Below are 17,005 nucleotides of genomic sequence, written 5' to 3'. Positions count from 1 at the left end.
ATCCTGAGATGAGGCTGGGATGGTGGGCAGGGGTTTTTATCATGGAGGGTCTTGTAAGCCTTGTTCAGGAGTCTGAATTCCATCTGAAGAGTAATGAGGGACTTTAATCAAAGGCGTGACATGATGCTATTTGCATTTCTGGGAAATCCCTCTGGCTGCCGCAAAGCAGAGGGTGGACAGAGGGAGGGAGAGCACCTGGGGTCAGTACCTTTCTGTTCTCTCCCCTTCCTGGTGGGGGGGTGTGGTGAGGGGCTCTGGGGCAGCCGGGTGGTGAGCCCTGGCAGCGTTGAGCTGGACGGAGAAGGCTGTGGCCTTGGACTCAGCTGGACATCTCTGTCTGCTCACTTGCCGCAACTTGCAGGAGTCTTCAGCAAGTCTCTGCTGGCTCTGCCCCTTGGCTCTCCCACCTCTGGCGGGAGGGGGGCCCCTCAGAGCGGCTGGAAGGAGAGCTGTTAGGCTGATACGTGTGGCCCCAGTGCCCGCCAGAACCCCAGGAGCCTCGGCCAGGAAGGGACGTTGCGCCTCTGTGTGGGCCTGGGCGGGGGGTCCCACCTAAGTCCCTGGAGACGCACCCAAGAGGGATGCAGCCCCTCCCTCGGCGGCCTGGCCCCTCCTCTGACCCCAGCAGAGCGCCCTCTTGGCAAGTCCGGTCCTGGAGGAGGCTGCCCGTCTCGGAGGACTGGGGCAGAGGGCAGCTGCGCCTGGGCTGGCGGGGGGTGGGCAGGGGGCGGGCTGCGGGATTGAGTCAGGCCAGGGAGCGTTCTCAGGCTGGCCTGGCCAGGGCCCCTTTCTCTCCATGAGATCATATCTGGGTCAAAGAGCATGTAAAGCAGGCAGACCCCAGCGGTCACACAAAGCCCATTCAGCCCGGCCCCTATTCACTCACCTCCTCTCCCTCAGAGACCGCGCACTGCGACCCGGCGCAGCGCCTAAGCCCCAGCTTTGATGTCCAAGAACAGAAAACGGCGATTAAATGTTGTTTTAAAGAGGGAGAGCTCACTGCCCTCCCATCTGTCAAGAGAAAGCTGAGGCCTGAGCGGGAGGAGGGGGTGCAGGGGACTGTGAAGAGGCCTGGGGAACGAGCAGGGACCCCAAGAAGAAAGGGCTGGATGGATGGCTCGGAGGAATGGGGCAGAGGCTCCAAGTCAAACCAAATATATTCTGGGCCAAGGATCGTTTTCCAAGATGAGAAATATGGGGAGAGGAAAAGGATACTGGAGAGACACAAAGGCCAAAAGGAAAGCCCAAGAGAAATGAGAGAGAGAGAGAGAAGGGGAGAGGAGTGGAGAGAAGGGAGAAAGATTGGGTGAGAGGAACAGAGAGAGATGAGGTGAAGGAAGAATGACAGAGCAGAGAAGAGAGAGCAGGAGAGGAGAGAAGAAAGGACAGAGCAGCCACTGGCAGAGGGACCGTCATCCGTCCAGGGCGGCAAGTGTAGCCCTAGACGCTTTGCAGCTCACAACCCTCGGGTCACACAGACCCCAGCCCAGGGGCCCAGAGCACAGGGCTGAAAGGCCCCCTTCCAGTCAGCGCCCAGAGCGCGCAGGTCAGGCAGGGAATTGGGCCTCCCTGCAGGCTGGTGCCCGGAGGGTATCACATGGAGGACGGTTCCCAGTGACTCCCGGATGCTGCTGGAGGCCAGGCTGGCCCCTGAGGCCTGGCACTGGTTTCACACCCTGGAGGGGCCATCACCACACTCCCTGCTGTGTTCCTAAGTCTTGGTGACGAGGCGGATTATTTTGATTATTCTGGTCAGCGCTGGGCAGGTCGGACGGCCTTGGGCAGAGGCGTTGAGCCAGCGTGTCTGAGATTGGGTGGAATTGGCTTTCCGGCTACATTTACGGGTAGGGCAACGCTCCCATCCCCAGGGACAGGAAAGCAGACACACCCAGAGGAGCAGTCTGGGCCCTGAGACGGCGGGGCGGGAGGAGTCGAGCCCGTCTCATTTTGTGCAAATGCATTATTCTGCGAGGGGTGATGCCGGGCTCGCTCCCCCAGCTCCATCTCCTTTCTCCACTCGGCCCAGCTGCCAGACCTAAGGACCTTTCACTGGGAGGCAGCCTCTTGTTGAGAAATTGATGAAACTCACTTGGCTGCGAGGAAGAAGAAGGAAATATCTGTATAATAAAGGCCAGACAGGAGCCCCCTGCCTCTGGAGTCAGGAAAGAATGAGCCTGATTTGGAATCCAGAGATCTAGAGGCAGGTTCTGACTCTGCCACTCACCAGCTGTGTGATCGGAATGCGTTATAACCTAAGCAAACGTTCCAACCCAGTGGCTTAGAATGTCAGCTCCTGAGGGCAGGGGCTTGTCTGCTCTATCCCCGCTGTATTCCCATGGCTCACGACAGTAACTGTGCAAGTTAAGGGATGAACGCCCATGCTGAAGGGATAAATGGACAAGGGCCTGCTTCATACATTCCTTGGACCAAGGATCAAATGCTATTTGTGTATTTAATGCTATTTTTTCAACTAAAACTCATTCCATAAATGTGTCATGAAGGTGGGTACGCACCTCTCAAATGTGGCATAAGAGTGCCACATAAGTGAGGCTGGGGTGTAAGGTATTCTCTTTCCCATCCCCAGACAGAAATCTCGGATCCTCTCCACCCAAGAAAAGGCAGAAGGGGCAAAGCACTTTTTAAAAAGGGGGGACACTTCAAGCCAGAGACAACTGAATTAACTTTATTCTCTTCTAACTGCAGATTCAAGGTATACAACTGAACATTGCTATTTTTCTTATGAGACTTATAAATAAAAATACAAAAAATGTTCACTACAAAAAAATCTACTGTTAGTAGGATGTAAAAAATATTCTCTTTGCTATAGAAGGCACAAACTTCACTTAGTGACACATGGAGAGAGAAAAAAACCTGCAGCAGTAATTTCATATTTTCTTTTTTTTTTTTCTTTTTCTTTTTAAACCTTGTCAGAAACACTGAAATTACAAAGAAACGCATCAATCTACACGAAACGAAGGCAGATGCGGAAAGCTGCAACCAGGACCGCACAAGTTCACAGGTTCGGGTGAACTGCTTCAGGGCTAGGACAGATAGGGCTGGCGAGCACAATGTGGGGTCGCAGGGCTGGGCTGGGGCCAGAGCGGGCAAGAAGAAGGGGAGAGTGAAAGAGAGAATGAAACAAACAGAAGTGAGAGGGGAGGGAAGGGAGGAGGGATGGAGGGAGGGAGAGAGAAAGAGAAGAGGGAGAGAGAGAGAGAGAGAGAGAGAAGGGGGGGGAGAGAGAGAGAGAGAGAGAGAGATTTGTACAAAAAGTAACCAGTAAAATTGAAGAAACAAAAATTGGGCAACCTCCTAAAATTAGGCTAAGAGGAGGTGCTGAGGTAGACATGAACTAGAACATCAATTAATTAAAAACACTATTCTGTAATACAGAGCAATTGGACTGGCACTTGTGCTGTCACGACAGAAGACAAGCCATGAAAACAAACAGATAACAAAACAAAACATAATACCCAAACCAAAAGGCTTAGTTTTGCTTGGTCCAGCAGGGCAGCAGAGCCCTCAGTGCTATAATTTACATACATATATATATATATTTATCTTTATATATATGGGTCGGATGTCATGGTGCACCACCACGGCCTCTTAACCTTACAAAGATCATGCATAACACTATGTGAACGACTCCTATGACACACGCCAGGAGGCTGGTACCCTGTCTGCAAACTGGGATGCCAAGGACTCAGGGAGGCGGGGCTTCAGGCTAACAGGCCTGCGGGGCCTGAACACCCTCTCCCCAGCCCTTTTCCCCTGACCCAGCTCCCCTGGTCTGTCTTGCACTCCTCCTGGTCGGCTGTGCCTTTCTCCTCCACCCATCAGTCTCACTGCGTAGGGGTAGTCTGGCCTTCTTCCCTCCTACTGAAATATCCAGGTAAGTGCCACCATGAACCTCCAGGAAGGAGGAAACAAGAAGGGAGGGAAAGAAAAGATTTAACATAGCCCTAGGAAGGACGAACACAGCCGATCTTTCCCCCCTTTTCTGTCCTATGTCCCGTGCCCCCAGCTTTCACCCTCGTTGGGCTTGCAGGGAATTGGCCACAAATCTCCCCCAGTCCCCCCAGAGTCAGAAGGTTGCCCCCACCACTGATCACTCCCCTGTAAGGAGATGAGCCAAAGGGCCCCGTCCCTCCAAGGCCTCAACACCCCAGCAGCCAGTTGTACCAGTAGCATCCGGAAGGGTACCAGACACTTGTGAAAAATTGCAGCAGGTTTTCTTTTTTTTCTTTTCTAAACACGGAAAAACTGTTCAGGCACAAAGATTAAACAAGCCCGCGTTGCATCCCTGGATTGTACGGAATCACTGGGTCCCCCAGCCTCCCTTCCCACCCCTATACCCCAGATCTCCCTTCCCCGTATTCGTGGCCTCCTCCAAAGCAGCCCAAAGCAGCAATGATATGTACTATTTTATATCTCTCTCTTGCTATATATATATATCTCTATATATTTGTCTATCCTATATACACATAGGATTTTAATGCTTTGAATGAGTGAAGGAGTGAATAGGGAAAGAGCACATGAGTGAGGGGGAAATGTCACCAAAAGCATTAAGGGACACGCTTATAGGAGCTGAACGTAGGAAAGGAACTATTAATCCACTTGGACTTTCCAGGCTGGAGAAAGCTCACTGTGCTGGATAAGGCAGTAGCAAGTAGGGTTGTCAGCAGTACCACAGCCAAAGGCAGCAGGGTGACCAAGGGGCCAGATGGCAAAGAAGAGGGATCTCACCTGGGGAGAGAGCAGTCTCCACCCTCCTCGTCTCCTTAGCCCTCTTCGTGCAGACACATCTAAAGCCTCCAGATGATTTCTGACCCTCACCTTGGCCATTAGGCCTGGCCACCTTGGCAAGGTCAGAATTCTTTTGTCTTTGTGAGCAGGAAGTTGGGAAAGAGACGTGTTGGAGTCTCTTCAGGGTGTCCGGGGCTTCATGGGAGAGGAGGGGAGAGTCCAGTACAGAGGTCTCCCCACTCAGCATCCTTCAGAGACCCCACGCCCCGACCCTCTCTCCCTACCTCTCGACCAGGATCCCTCCCTCCGGGATGGTGGGGGCAGGCAGGGGCTGCTTAGGTACCATCCAATGCTGCAACACCAGATTACAACAATACTGCATGATTTAACACACAACCGCACACAACAAGCACACGCATACACACGCACGTACAAAGGGATATTTTGTTGGTGGTGGTGGTGAATTTTTTTTTTGTTTTTTTTGTTTTTGTTTTTTTTTTTCCTATTCACATTACGAAAGGAAAGGGCAAGGTCCGGTAGAACTGATGAAGGAACTAACAAATACTACAAAAATATTACAATTTGTAAATATTAGCTCAACCCTCTCAGCTTTTACGAACAGCGGAGGAGACCCGGCTGTGTGGGAAGGGTAGGGGAGACGGAGAGGGGTTAACTAGGTCTATGGAATAGTTTGATTTTTCTTTTCCTTCCCCACCAAAGTTGAATGACATCTTGCTGTTCAAATACTGTTTTCTGGGATTTACAGATCCCCTGAGGGCCAGCCTGTCCCCTTTTCTTCCCAGATTGGGGGAGGCGGCAATAGTGCACAAAGGTTTCTTACAGACTGCCCCTCCCCCAATGATTCCACTCTTTTCACATTATAAACATGACAACTGCTCTAGTTACATATTTCAAGTTTAACTTTTTTTTTCCTTTCCAAAGCACTAAGTCATTATTATAGTTGCAAAATAGCATCCTCCCTACATTATCATCCCCAATCAACGGTCTAGTGACCCAGTCCCCCCTGTCCGTATCCCCCCAACACACAACTTTTAAGGCCTTCAGATTTGGTGGGCGAGATTACAGGGGAGGGCAGGAGGGATGGGGCCGAGGGACAGGGGGGTGGTCACAGCAGCACCCATCCCTCCGACTTCCCTGTATGCCTCACAACCCTTCTCCCCAAAACCGCTTCCCTAAACCACTTTTTATAACCTAAGATAAAAATGCAGCCACAACTTTCTCAGAGAGAGAAAAGGAAAGAAAAAAACCACAACTCTTACAAATAAAGCATGAGATGAAACGGGAAGACCCGTCCCAAAGCGAACACAAATATTGCAAATGTGCTTTCCAAAAATTCAGGGAGGGGAGGCTGGGAGAAGTGGGGGGAAGCAGAGCAGCAGGGTGGGAGGCATGAAGGGAACAAAAGAACTGGACAAACATAAGAGGTAGCTTTTAGAAAAACAACACCCCCGCCCCATCGCAACAACACCCAGGCCGGCTTGTCTCCAACCAGCCCTGAAAAGAGACCAGTCTGGGCAATGATAATACACACAGAGGTGGGGTCACGCCTTGGCAGGGATCTGAAGAACACAGGCCCCCTGACCCGGATGACCCAGCCAACTGTAAGAAAGGTGGGATTCTCTCCAGAGTGTTTTAGGCAGGATGACATCACACCTGGGCCGAGCCGGCTGTGATTCTGCCGTGCCCCCAGCACCCCGTCCGTCCCCGGCAGGCGCCCACCTTCTGCCCGGGCCTCCCATCCAGATCCTGAGTACTCAGCCCCTTCCGCACGGCCCCCTCCAGCTGGGAGGCTCATCGCTAGGGGACACGGGGAGGGCCTTGGCCAGCTGAAGCCTATTAAACTCGCCATTAACTTACACAAGAAACAGAAAAGAACACTCTCCCCATCCTTCCAGCCCCCAACCAAAAAAGAGATACAGGCAGGGGTCAAAAAAGCTTATGAGGTCACAAAAAACTGAGGTAATTCAAGTACAATGTGCTAACAGGTGAACAGAGGACACAGAAAAGAAGCAAAACATAACACGAGGCAAAGCGCTCTCAACTCCTTCTCCCCCACCTCCTCCCCGTGGACTGGGGGGCCCTGGGAGCCAGGAATTCTGTACCGCCCTCTGGACCTGGGTTTTCCCATGGAGCTCAACAGGTCTGGGGTCCCGTGTATTCAAAGGGTCCCCGGCACGACTCACCGACACCCTCCCGGGGCAGGGGTCCCCCTCCAGGTGTAGGGCACCTCTGGAGAAGGACATCCACATCCCTCCATGGGCAACGAGCCCTTTGGTGGATCCCTCCTCCTAGGGGCTGAAGGAGGGCCGCAGGGGGTCTGTGTTTGTGTGTGTTTGTTGGGTGGGATAGTGTGTATTTAGTTGTTTCCTTTTTCCATTTTGGAAGCAAAAGCAGCTCAGCAGGAATCTGGCTTAGGACAGGGCTGGACTGGGCTGGGCCCTTCCATTTACTTCATCTGCGTTCTCAGAAAGCTGAGGGTGCAAGTGGGGGCTCTGGAGTCAGACACAGCTTCCCCAACAGGGAGCTGGAGGATGAGGGATCCGTATCCATGGGGGGCTGGGAGGCCAGGAGTCAACCGGGGCCGGGCAGCCAGGAGCTGGGGGAGGGGCTGAGAGCCCTGAGGCTCCTGAAGGCCATGACGGGGCACCCAGGTGTGGTGGAGCGGAAGAAAGCAACAGATGAACGGAGCGACGGGAAGGGCAGGAGAACCCCTCCCGGCCCAGTCTGCCCCCAGCAAGCTAGAGCTGCCGTCGTCTGTGTCAGCCAGTGAGCCCGCCCAGCCCCAGCATCTGCAGGCCCCCTTCCCGCACCCCCAGCCCACCCACCCCTCAGCCCCCACCTCCCGAGGGGTCAGTGAGAGCACGGCAGGCAGAGGTGGTTTGGCTCTGACTGGAGCAGCCCTCCCCCCTTCCTAGTCTCCATTTCCGGACACAAAAGGAGGATCTGGGCGGAGGGAAGAGAAGAACATCCCCCCATCCGAGCTGAACAAAAGCCCCTCCACCTCCATCCAAGAAGAGCAGGCCAAGCTCCAGTGGGGAAAGGAGGGATGGAGGCCCAAGGGGAGGGGCTCAGCCAGGCACCCAGGTCACCTGGAGCCCCAGAGAGAACCCAGAGCCCGACAGCTCCCAGGTTTCCTTCTCCTTCTCGCTCTCTTTTTTCTTTGTTGTTTCTCGTTTTTTTTTTTTTGTTGTTGTGTTTTCCTCACGGTCCTCCCGGACGTCATCCCGCTCCGTCTCTACTCCTCTTGTCCCCCGCCGCCCCCGCCGCAGGCGCCTCACACATAGCACAGGTAGAGGTAAGTCTTCTCTATCCTCCAGTCGGGCGGGATCTCCTCGGGCTTGTGGCCCTTCATGTGCTTCTGCATGGAGGACAGGCTGGGGCAGTACTCCGTGCAGATGGTGCACTGGTAGGGCGACGCGCCGTTGTGCGTCCGCAGGTGCTTGATCATGGCCGAGTAGTCCCGGGAACGCTGGTGGCACAGCTTGCACTCAAAGGGCTTCTCACCTGTGGGGGGAGGGCAGGAGAAGGCCAGGACAGGGGGAGGGGGCTGTGACATCGCCCCAGGGATGTTCTGCACCCTCAGCGCCCCCCGGGCTTGCTGGACACTCCCATCCCTCTAGGTCAGCACTCTCCAGGGCAATGGACGCCCCACCCAGCGTGGCAGCCGCGAGTCGCTTCTGGCTCCTGAGTGCCACTGCGAACTACACTCTTTTTTTTCTTTTTCTTTTTTAATTGAAGTATAGTTGATTTACAATGGTGTGTTAGTTTCCAACGGATTACATTCTCAATCTTGTTCACTGTAACTAATGTAAATAGCTAGTGGCCACGACGTAGGCCAGCTCCAGCCCCTGGACCTATTCTTAACTCTCTCGGGGGCACGGACTCTCCCCTTCCTAAGAAAGGAAAGGGAGATCTAGAAAAGGGCCCGCGAGGCCTCTCAAATGCTTAGGGATGGCTCTTCAGCACACAGTTCCTTCCAGGGGAGCAAGGGGATGGAGTCCTTACAGGGCTACAGATGGTGGGGAACAGAGGTGGAGTAAAACCGAGGGGACCCCATCCTGCAAACGTGCTAAACCTGGGAATGGCTACTTCTCTAAGGCTCTAGAGCCTGCCCTGGACCCTGCCTTCCCCTCTGGGGCCGGAATGGGGGAGGGACAGAGAACCTGGGAGTACATGGCCACACCCAAGCTGCGACCGGCCCACCCTCTGTTCCAGTCCCCTGGAGCTGAGCAGAGGATGTGAAGGAACCTTGCTCTGATACAGTAATTAACTGGCCAGCCTTCTTGCTATCGATACTCCTCTGTGCAGAGGCCCCCGCAAAATAATGAAGTAATGAACAGCCAAAGTGATCTAACTGTCCACCAGCTATGTACAATAGTCAGTGCCAGTGCACTTAATGATACACCTGCCAGGACACGTCTCCGACAAGGGGCTCTGGGAAATCCTGGGGGTCACTCTAGTTGTCAGCAACGAGCACCCCATCCTCTCCTTGTGGCCCAAAGCAGAGCTATGACAACATGTATCCTCTGCTTATGGCTCCCTCTGTCCACCTCCCCTCCCGGGAAAACACACTCTCTCCCCTGGGCCAGCAGGACCTATCTGATCACCTCTCCCCATTCCTCTGCGCAGGCAGCTGTCTCCCCTGATCAGGGGGGCCTTCCTACTTTGCCACATTCCACTACCTTCCACTATGTCTCACCCTCCCAGGAAGTCCTTCTATCTACCCCCCAACTGGCAGTGTACTGTAAATGGTGAACAACTGGCTCTCCAAAAGCCCTGATTTGGTAGCATTTGCTGATGGCCATGTTGTGAACCCTCCCACTGTAGCCAATTTTAAGCGACCAAGGTGATGACACAGAACACACGGCTGGAAAGAGATGCGCACAATGGCTTTCCCAGGCAGGCTTGGGCCGGCTCCAGCATCCACGGCCCCCAACTCTGGCAACTCTGGATGTCGGGACCACTTCCACCCGTTCTGTCCTCAGGCCCTAAGAAAACAGTTGCTCACCTTTCTTTTATGTAAAAAGGAACGTGAAGGCCCTTTGAAATGGTAAAATATTAAACATGTAGAGGGGTTAGTAAATCCAACTGCTTCTCTCATCGTTGAACCGAACTCAATCGAACATACAATTTTTCCCAACCCTCATCATAACCTAACTTAATGTCGCCTAGTTCTTCCTGTAACCCTCAAGTCACATGAAATCACCTCAGCCTTCACTTTCAGCTAATCAGGCCAACTGACCCCCAATTCAGGATTCAGGAATGGATATCCTCTGTGAGCTCCTGGTATGGCCGCCTGGAAGGCTAGTCTGGGCTCCTGGAAAGAGCGCTGTGATCGATTAGCAAGGTCGGCCTCACCCTCGCAGGGAGGAAGTGGCACTCAGGTCACCGTACTAACACTTAGCAGAAGCTGTTCCACTCTTCGGTTCAGCCTGGGACCATGGGCACCCGGGCTTCTCTGCAGACCCACCTGCCCCTGCCCACTCCCCGCCCGGAGCCAGCTGCGTGTCCTCAGTACCTGTGTGCACTCGATAGTGTGTCTCCAGCTGGTGCTTGAGGCTGAACTTCTTGCCGCAGCCGTTGCACTCGTAGGGTTTCTCGCCCGTGTGGATGCGCTTGTGGCTCTTGAGTGTGCTCTCGTCCCGGAAGCAGCTGCCACAGAACTCACACTCGTACGGGTGGTCACCTGTGGGGACAAGGGGCTGGATCAGGCCCCCGCCTCCCCCGGCCCCCTCTTTAGGGGACAGTAGGGCACGTTCAGTGTGCCGGGAGGATGAGGCTGCCTATAGTCGCCACCTCCAGAGATGACTGAGGGACCCTCCACCCCCTGCCAGCCCCTTAGCATCAACAGGGAGCACGCCTGTGCACACGTGTCCATACTTTACCGTGGCCCAGTGGCCATCCACGCCTCAAGGGCCAGTCTCAGGAAAAGAGAGCCTGTTTGGTTCAGGGATGAACAGAGCCACCAGAAAGCAGGTCCCCTGAGGGCAGAGCAGACCCAGGGGCTTCGAGACCCTTCCCCCAGCTTCCTTTCCTCTAGGTCAGGGGCAAAGGCCATTCCAGCCTGACTCCCCTACCCTCAAAAAAATCTCTCCAATATTCTCACTGTCCCCCAAATTCCTTCTGCTCTTTCCCTCCTCCACAGGCTTATGCAACCATTTTTTTCTGCGTGATTTCCTCTTCTCTCCTTGGCGAACTCCTAGTCACGCATCCAAGTCCAGCTCACATGTCACCACGGTTTGGAAGTTTCCCTTTAGCGCTACCCCCACTGTCCCCTGCTCAGGCAAATTGAGTCACTTTCTCCTCTGTCCCCAGAGAGGAGAAATGTCCAGCATTTTGTCCTTTTAGTAGTACAATTTTGATGGTACTTTCTAATTAAAATGGCCCACATTTGTTGAATGCTCACTACTGTGCTAAGAACTTCACATGGATCAATCATATCACGTAATCATCACAACAGCCTTACAAGGAAGATAGTATCATTCTCATTTTACAGAAGAGAAAAATGAGATGTTTAGAGATGCTTAAACATGGTCCCTGAGGTCAAAGAGCTAATAAAGAGCTGAGTTGGGATTCAGATCTGGTTCCAGATTCTGGACACTGGATACTTACCGGACTGCTAACTGACAGGCGGTGTTGCATCTGCTGTGACGCCCACCGTGCCCACAGACTACGAGCACCGTGAGGACAAGAAGGGAAGCTTGTTCATCCCTGTAGCCTCAGCACGCAACACAGAGTAAACCCTAAGCAGACGCTCGGGAAATGTCAGTATATGAAACTCGGGGAGAACTGCCTTTCCCCGGCCTGGAATCCATGCCCAGCAGCCTCCTTTCTGAGGATGGGGTGCGGGGATTAACCATCTTTCCCTTTGTACCCGAAGTGGGGGCTTTGTGGGGATGAAAGGTGAAGACTTCAGCTACTTATTTATTACAGGAGTGAAGGCACAGACAATAAAGACAGATTGATCACCCCAGACTTTGTTCATGAATATTTAAATATCGCTGATTCGTCTTGTCACTGTAATTACAATTTCTCTGGGCTGCACCTCCAACAGCCATCGTTTATGGTAAAGAATGGCCCACTGTATTTCACTTGTCCCTCTGCAGATGCGCGGGGCTGCCAACCGTGTAATGTCCTCTGCATTTCATACATTTTCTTCAGCCGCTGAAGGTTTAAGTCATCCACAATGACCTACGTTTTTTCATTATCCCCATGTCAAACTGCGCTCGTGCCTGGGCATAAATTGTCCTTCTCGTTATAGACTTGCATGCCTGCGCCTTCACTTCCTCTTTCAAATGATATTTTACTCTCTTCTCTCTCTCCCCTCCTCAGGCTGCTAACCAAACCTCCCCCTTCTCGAACGCAAGCCCCTGCACCCTCACACATTCTCATCTCTTCTGATGGCTCCGAAGGGTTTTTAAGGCTCTGTGGGGAGAGGACGCTGCGGTCTGCTCCCTGGCGGGCTCTCTCACGGGTGGAAGGTTTGCAAGACGCTCCAAGGGTGCAGACGGGTGGGTGGGAGCGCTTCCATCGGAGGGGTAGGATGCAAGAAGCTCAAAGAGCAGAGCCACTCTAGGGGGCCCTGCCCTGGGCTCAGAGGAGAGCCTCCACGTGCAGATCTGGGGATGAGCGGATTCCTGAGTTCCAGGCACCTGCCCGCGCCCTCGCTGCTGGGGCTGTGCGGACTGGCCCGTCCCCAGCCGCCAGCCCCATCCAACCCCAGGGAAGGAGAGGCCCATGCAGACCCTGCTCCTAATTAGCTGTGTGTCTAACAGAGGGAGGGTTGGTCTGTGCACGCCTGGGCCTGTGTGCCACTCTCTCTGCGTGTAGACGTCTGCACACACAGCCCCGTCTGACATCCGACTCCCCTCCTTACTGAATCGGCAACGATTACAACTTTAATCAAGAATTCGGTATCCTCATTAAGATATAAATAAATAAATAAAGCAAGGGCCACGTGAGACTTCAGAGGAGCCGGTAATGAAAACGTACATCGGCAGCCACACGGTGGGTTGGGGGGTGGGCAGCGCTGTCTGTCTGTGCCTTTCCCCTCCAGAGGGGGGCCCTAAGAGTTTAAAAAACAAAAGGTTAAGGCAGAGAGGTTGGTTTGATCAGATTTTTATGAATTTAATGATGAAGTGGATCACATGTGACATGAGTTTAAATATGAAATGTCTCGAGTCAGCCCAGGGAAAGGAATAAAAAGTTAGGGGGGGAGAAAAAAAAGACACCAACACATACACACACACACACACACGGATTTTGAAACATGGCAAGCACCTGGCCTAAAATCCTCACCCCGTGTCAGTGTTGCCATAATGTACACAAAACTGGCTGCAGGATTCAAAATCCAATTTGTGGTGGGTTGATTAACTCTGTGGCCTCTTTAATGAGCTTGACATTAAGTACAGGACAAACGAGACTAATGAGAGCCCCCCTCGGGCTTGCCCAGTGCACCTGTGACCCCAGCGGTCTGTCCTCACCTGGTGGCCTCCCTGGCACTGTGGCCAAGCCCAGTGTCATCCTTCCCACCCCAGCCCCATCCTGTTGGCTACTCAGCTCCCCCACTCAGCACAGCGGAGAGTTTATTAGACGATGCGCCATGTGAATCAGGGATCCATCAATGCCGAGAGCGCGGCTGGACTAACCTACCCAACACAGCTGCTGATGCTCAACGCTCGGCCGCAGCAGCAAGTGGGCCAAGAACAAGGGAATATTAATGAGGCATCGTGCGGGGTGTGCTCAGCCTGGGCGGGGCTGTGTGCACAGGGCCTCACTGGTGTGAAGTCCATGGGTGTTGGAGTAGGCAGCACACGTGCTCCATGTTTCCTAGGTGAAAAGCAAGTACTTCTCCTAAACGATGTCTGGAAATACTCCCTTCCCATGGATCTGAGCCATGACTGACACAGGGGCCGGGGGCATTTTGATATCTGAGCTCTCAGGAGCTAGGGTGGGCAGGCAGGGCGTATTCTGGGTGGACTTAGCAGGACTGGGATCGTTCCAGTCACATGAATCCGACTGATGGGGCCCAGCAGAGTGCTCAGAAGTGGCTGAAAGGTAACTGGCCACCTTTGATAAGGCTCAACTTGGGGGCCCAGTGGGGGAGGTGTTGACAGGAAGGTGCATGTATTGGGTTGGCCAAAAAGCTCGTTCGGGATTTTTCTGTGACATCTTGCCAAAAACCCAAGTGAACTTTTTGGCCAACCCAATACCTGCAGGGGATGCTTATGCGGTCACTACAGAGAAAGCCCTTGTCAGCATCCCTTCCTCCTCTGCCCTTCTTGTCAGGCCTTCCCCTCGGAGACCTCCCCTTGTCCGAAGGCAGCAAATCTAACAAGTTCTAAGCAAATCTGGTGATGCTAAGGCAATGTGCTCCCCTGCACGGAACAGCATCCGGAAGCAGGAGTCCAGGCAGGCTCCTTGGCGAGGATGCCTACTGCGGGCAGGCCAGGCCAGCTCGGTCCCTGATAAACAAAGCCCCTCCCGTATTCAGCAGAGCCTGCCACTGAATCCCAGAGCATGATAAGACCCAAGAGTGAGGAAAGGGTCCTGCTGATGCTGTCATGAGGCACACAGAGTTTTTTATACTCTCTCCAGAAGACATGAGAACATACCCTGTTACGTACTCAGAAAGAGAGTCTGCCTCTCTGTCTCCCTGGCTCCATCACCCACCTCTCACCCCAAAAGCAGGACAGAACACACACAAGCAAAGACACATGCAGACTCAGAAACAGGCAATCCTTTATCCATGTACAGCCAGAGAAAGGAAGGCTTTCAAGTCACCCATGACCTTGCTAGAGGGTCAGGGGCCGCTGCAAGGAAGCAAATGCCTCCTGGCTCTCAGGACCAAGTATCCCAGCCCAGACCCCTTGACTCACAACTACTCTCCTCCCCCAGCACCTCCACCTGGCTAAGCAGGGATGTTTCATGGCTCACTGTTTATATGACCTCACTGTCTCCCCTAAACAGGGCTAAGGCCCAAGTATAGAACGTGTGCTTCTGTTACTGGGGAATAAGCAGGACCACTTCTGCCACGTTCCCTTGAGAGCCCAAGGCCGACCTCAGGAGTGTGTGTGCACAGTGTGTGTGTGTGGAGGGGGCCAGCAGTGGGAGGGGGAAAGGCAGAGACAGAGACCAAGAAGGCAGGTTTTTCTCAAAATTCGTCTTGGGTCCACCTGCATCAGCATTCCTGGGGAATATCTACTAATAATGTTGAGTCTCGGATGCCACCTGTCCCCACTGAATGGAAGTTTCTGAGCATGGGACCCAGGAACCTGCATTTCTAATGAGCACCCTCTCTGCCGGGCACAGAGATGTTGAGAACCAAAGGTGCCCAGGGTGGGACAGGATAAGAACCGTCCACGTTGACCTGCACCTCGGAGGCCCCTGCATCCCCGACGCTTGAGCAGAGGAGGGCTGAGGGCACCCCCGCCAGATGTGTTTGGAGGGAAATGCAGACAGTGGTTCCCAGAGACCCTGCCCTGCCCGTCCCCGGCCGGGCCTACCTGTGTGTGAGCGCAGGTGGCGTTTGAGGGCCGTGTGGCTGGGGAAGGTACGGTTGCACTCGCTGCAGATGTAGCTGCGCACGCCCGCGTGGACCTCCATGTGCTGCTGGAGCGCACTCTGGGCCTGGAAACGCTTCCCGCACAGCAGACAGAAGACAGCCATGTCCGTGCCTGCAGGACACAGCGGGGGAAAGCCTCAGGGCTGGACACAGGCCTTCTTCACCCAGCTAGGCTGGAGCCAGAGCCAGCGTCAGGCCCGCACCCCGGGCAAACCCAGAGGTGGTGCAGGCCACGCGATGCTGCTGGAGCCCCCGCTGCGCGGCTCCAACGGTGGACAGAATCCATTTACTTCCTGCCCTCATGGAACCTAAAGTCTAGTGGGAGAAAGACATTAATCAAACACATCAGAGCAGCAAATGAGTCTGCAGTCGTATGGAGGTCTGTGTCAAAGGCAGGGTACCAAGAAGGCATCTATCAAAGGGACTTTCAGAGCCTGGCACAGGAGGCAGGGCATCAGGCCGGCCTCTGTGAGGAATCACAATAATGGAGATGATACGTGCCAGCCGTCGTTCAAGTGTAACTAACTTAAAAATCCCATCTCCAAAAGGCGGGCTCTGCATCCTCACCCTTCAGATAAGGAGAAGGAGGCACAGAGAGGCTGAGTTACTTGTCCGAAGTAGCACAGAGCTCGCAAGCAAACAGGGCTGGGATTCAAGCCCAGGCAACCTGGATTTGATCCGCTCCTAACGCGAGCTACAGACCCGATTCTCTTAACCACGTCTCCATTCATTAATGCGTACATCTTAAGGGTCCATTCATTCAACAAATATTATTTTAGTATCTTCTATAAGGAGGACTCTCTCCTTTGGCCCTGGGGATGTAGCCATGGAAAACCGTACCAAGTGCCTGCCCTCATCATAGATGTTACCCAGCACACTGGGCCATGAGGAGAGCATTCCAAGAAGATGGAATAGTATCTTTGAACTGGAGAGAAACGTGACGGGTCAGAGGATAAGACAGAACAGGTCACCTGAGGAGGCAGAAAGAAAGTAGAGCGGAGGTCAAAGAAGTAGGCAGGGCCAGCTCGTACGGGGTCTTGAAAACCATGTTAAGATCTTTAGGCTTCATCCCAAGACCAACGGACAACTGTCAAGGGATTTTAAGCTAATGAGGGACGTGAGATTTTCATTTAACTCTGTCTGGTCGTTCCCTGCGCTGATCAGAAGCACGGGTAGGTACCCCATGGTACCCTACAAAGGCAGGCTGCCATTTTCTGTCTGTTATCAACCCCCTTCCTGATGCTGCTCTGGGACCATGGCCTTACGGGGTTCAGCACCACAGAAGGAAACATCTAAACCTTCCAAGGACTCACCAGTAGCTCCTTGTCTACCGTTTTGGATTCCATTTCCCTAAGCGTGTCAGCCCCCTGCCCCGGGAGGCTCCCCATCCGCTCGTCTCTCTTTGCCGGCATCTGGGCATTATCACCTGTGGTCAGCCCAGCGCTGCCTCCCCCGTGTAGAGGACACAAGCAAGAAAGGGGGGCAGGCCCAGTGCCTGGCAGCCCAGAGTGGAAGGTGGAGCAGAGCTTTGGCTGTGGCAAGTCGTGGGCTGCTCAATGTGGCATCAGGGAGCTCCCGGCGGAAAGAGGGTGACAAGAAGGACAGCACAGAGCGCCTGTGGCCTCCGGGGTCCATCAACAGAGATAGCAAATGGAAGGCCCGTTCTGGACAACT

At 53.7% G+C, this 17,005-nt stretch overlaps 1 protein-coding gene across 1 annotated transcript in view; it reads right to left on the bottom strand.

Annotated features, from left to right (window-relative positions):
• Positions 1–2,662: 2,662 nt before the first annotated feature.
• The window catches only part of ZBTB16 (zinc finger and BTB domain containing 16), a 195,535-nt gene continuing 181,192 nt past the window's right edge, over positions 2,663–17,005 (bottom strand). Inside the window, exons 5-7 of the mRNA XM_030837401.2 lie at positions 15,273–15,443; positions 10,286–10,453; positions 2,663–8,271 (exon numbers count right to left, since the gene is read on the bottom strand). Coding sequence (XP_030693261.1) covers positions 8,042–8,271; positions 10,286–10,453; positions 15,273–15,443 — 569 coding nt within the window. The 3' untranslated portion in view covers positions 2,663–8,041. The remainder of the gene's footprint in view (positions 8,272–10,285; positions 10,454–15,272; positions 15,444–17,005) is intronic.

This window comes from Globicephala melas, chromosome 8 (assembly GCF_963455315.2).
Source record: "Globicephala melas chromosome 8, mGloMel1.2, whole genome shotgun sequence".
NCBI lineage: Eukaryota > Metazoa > Chordata > Mammalia > Artiodactyla > Delphinidae > Globicephala > Globicephala melas.
Note: the sequence above shows the minus strand (reverse complement) of the source record. Positions and strands in the feature narration are given on the sequence as shown.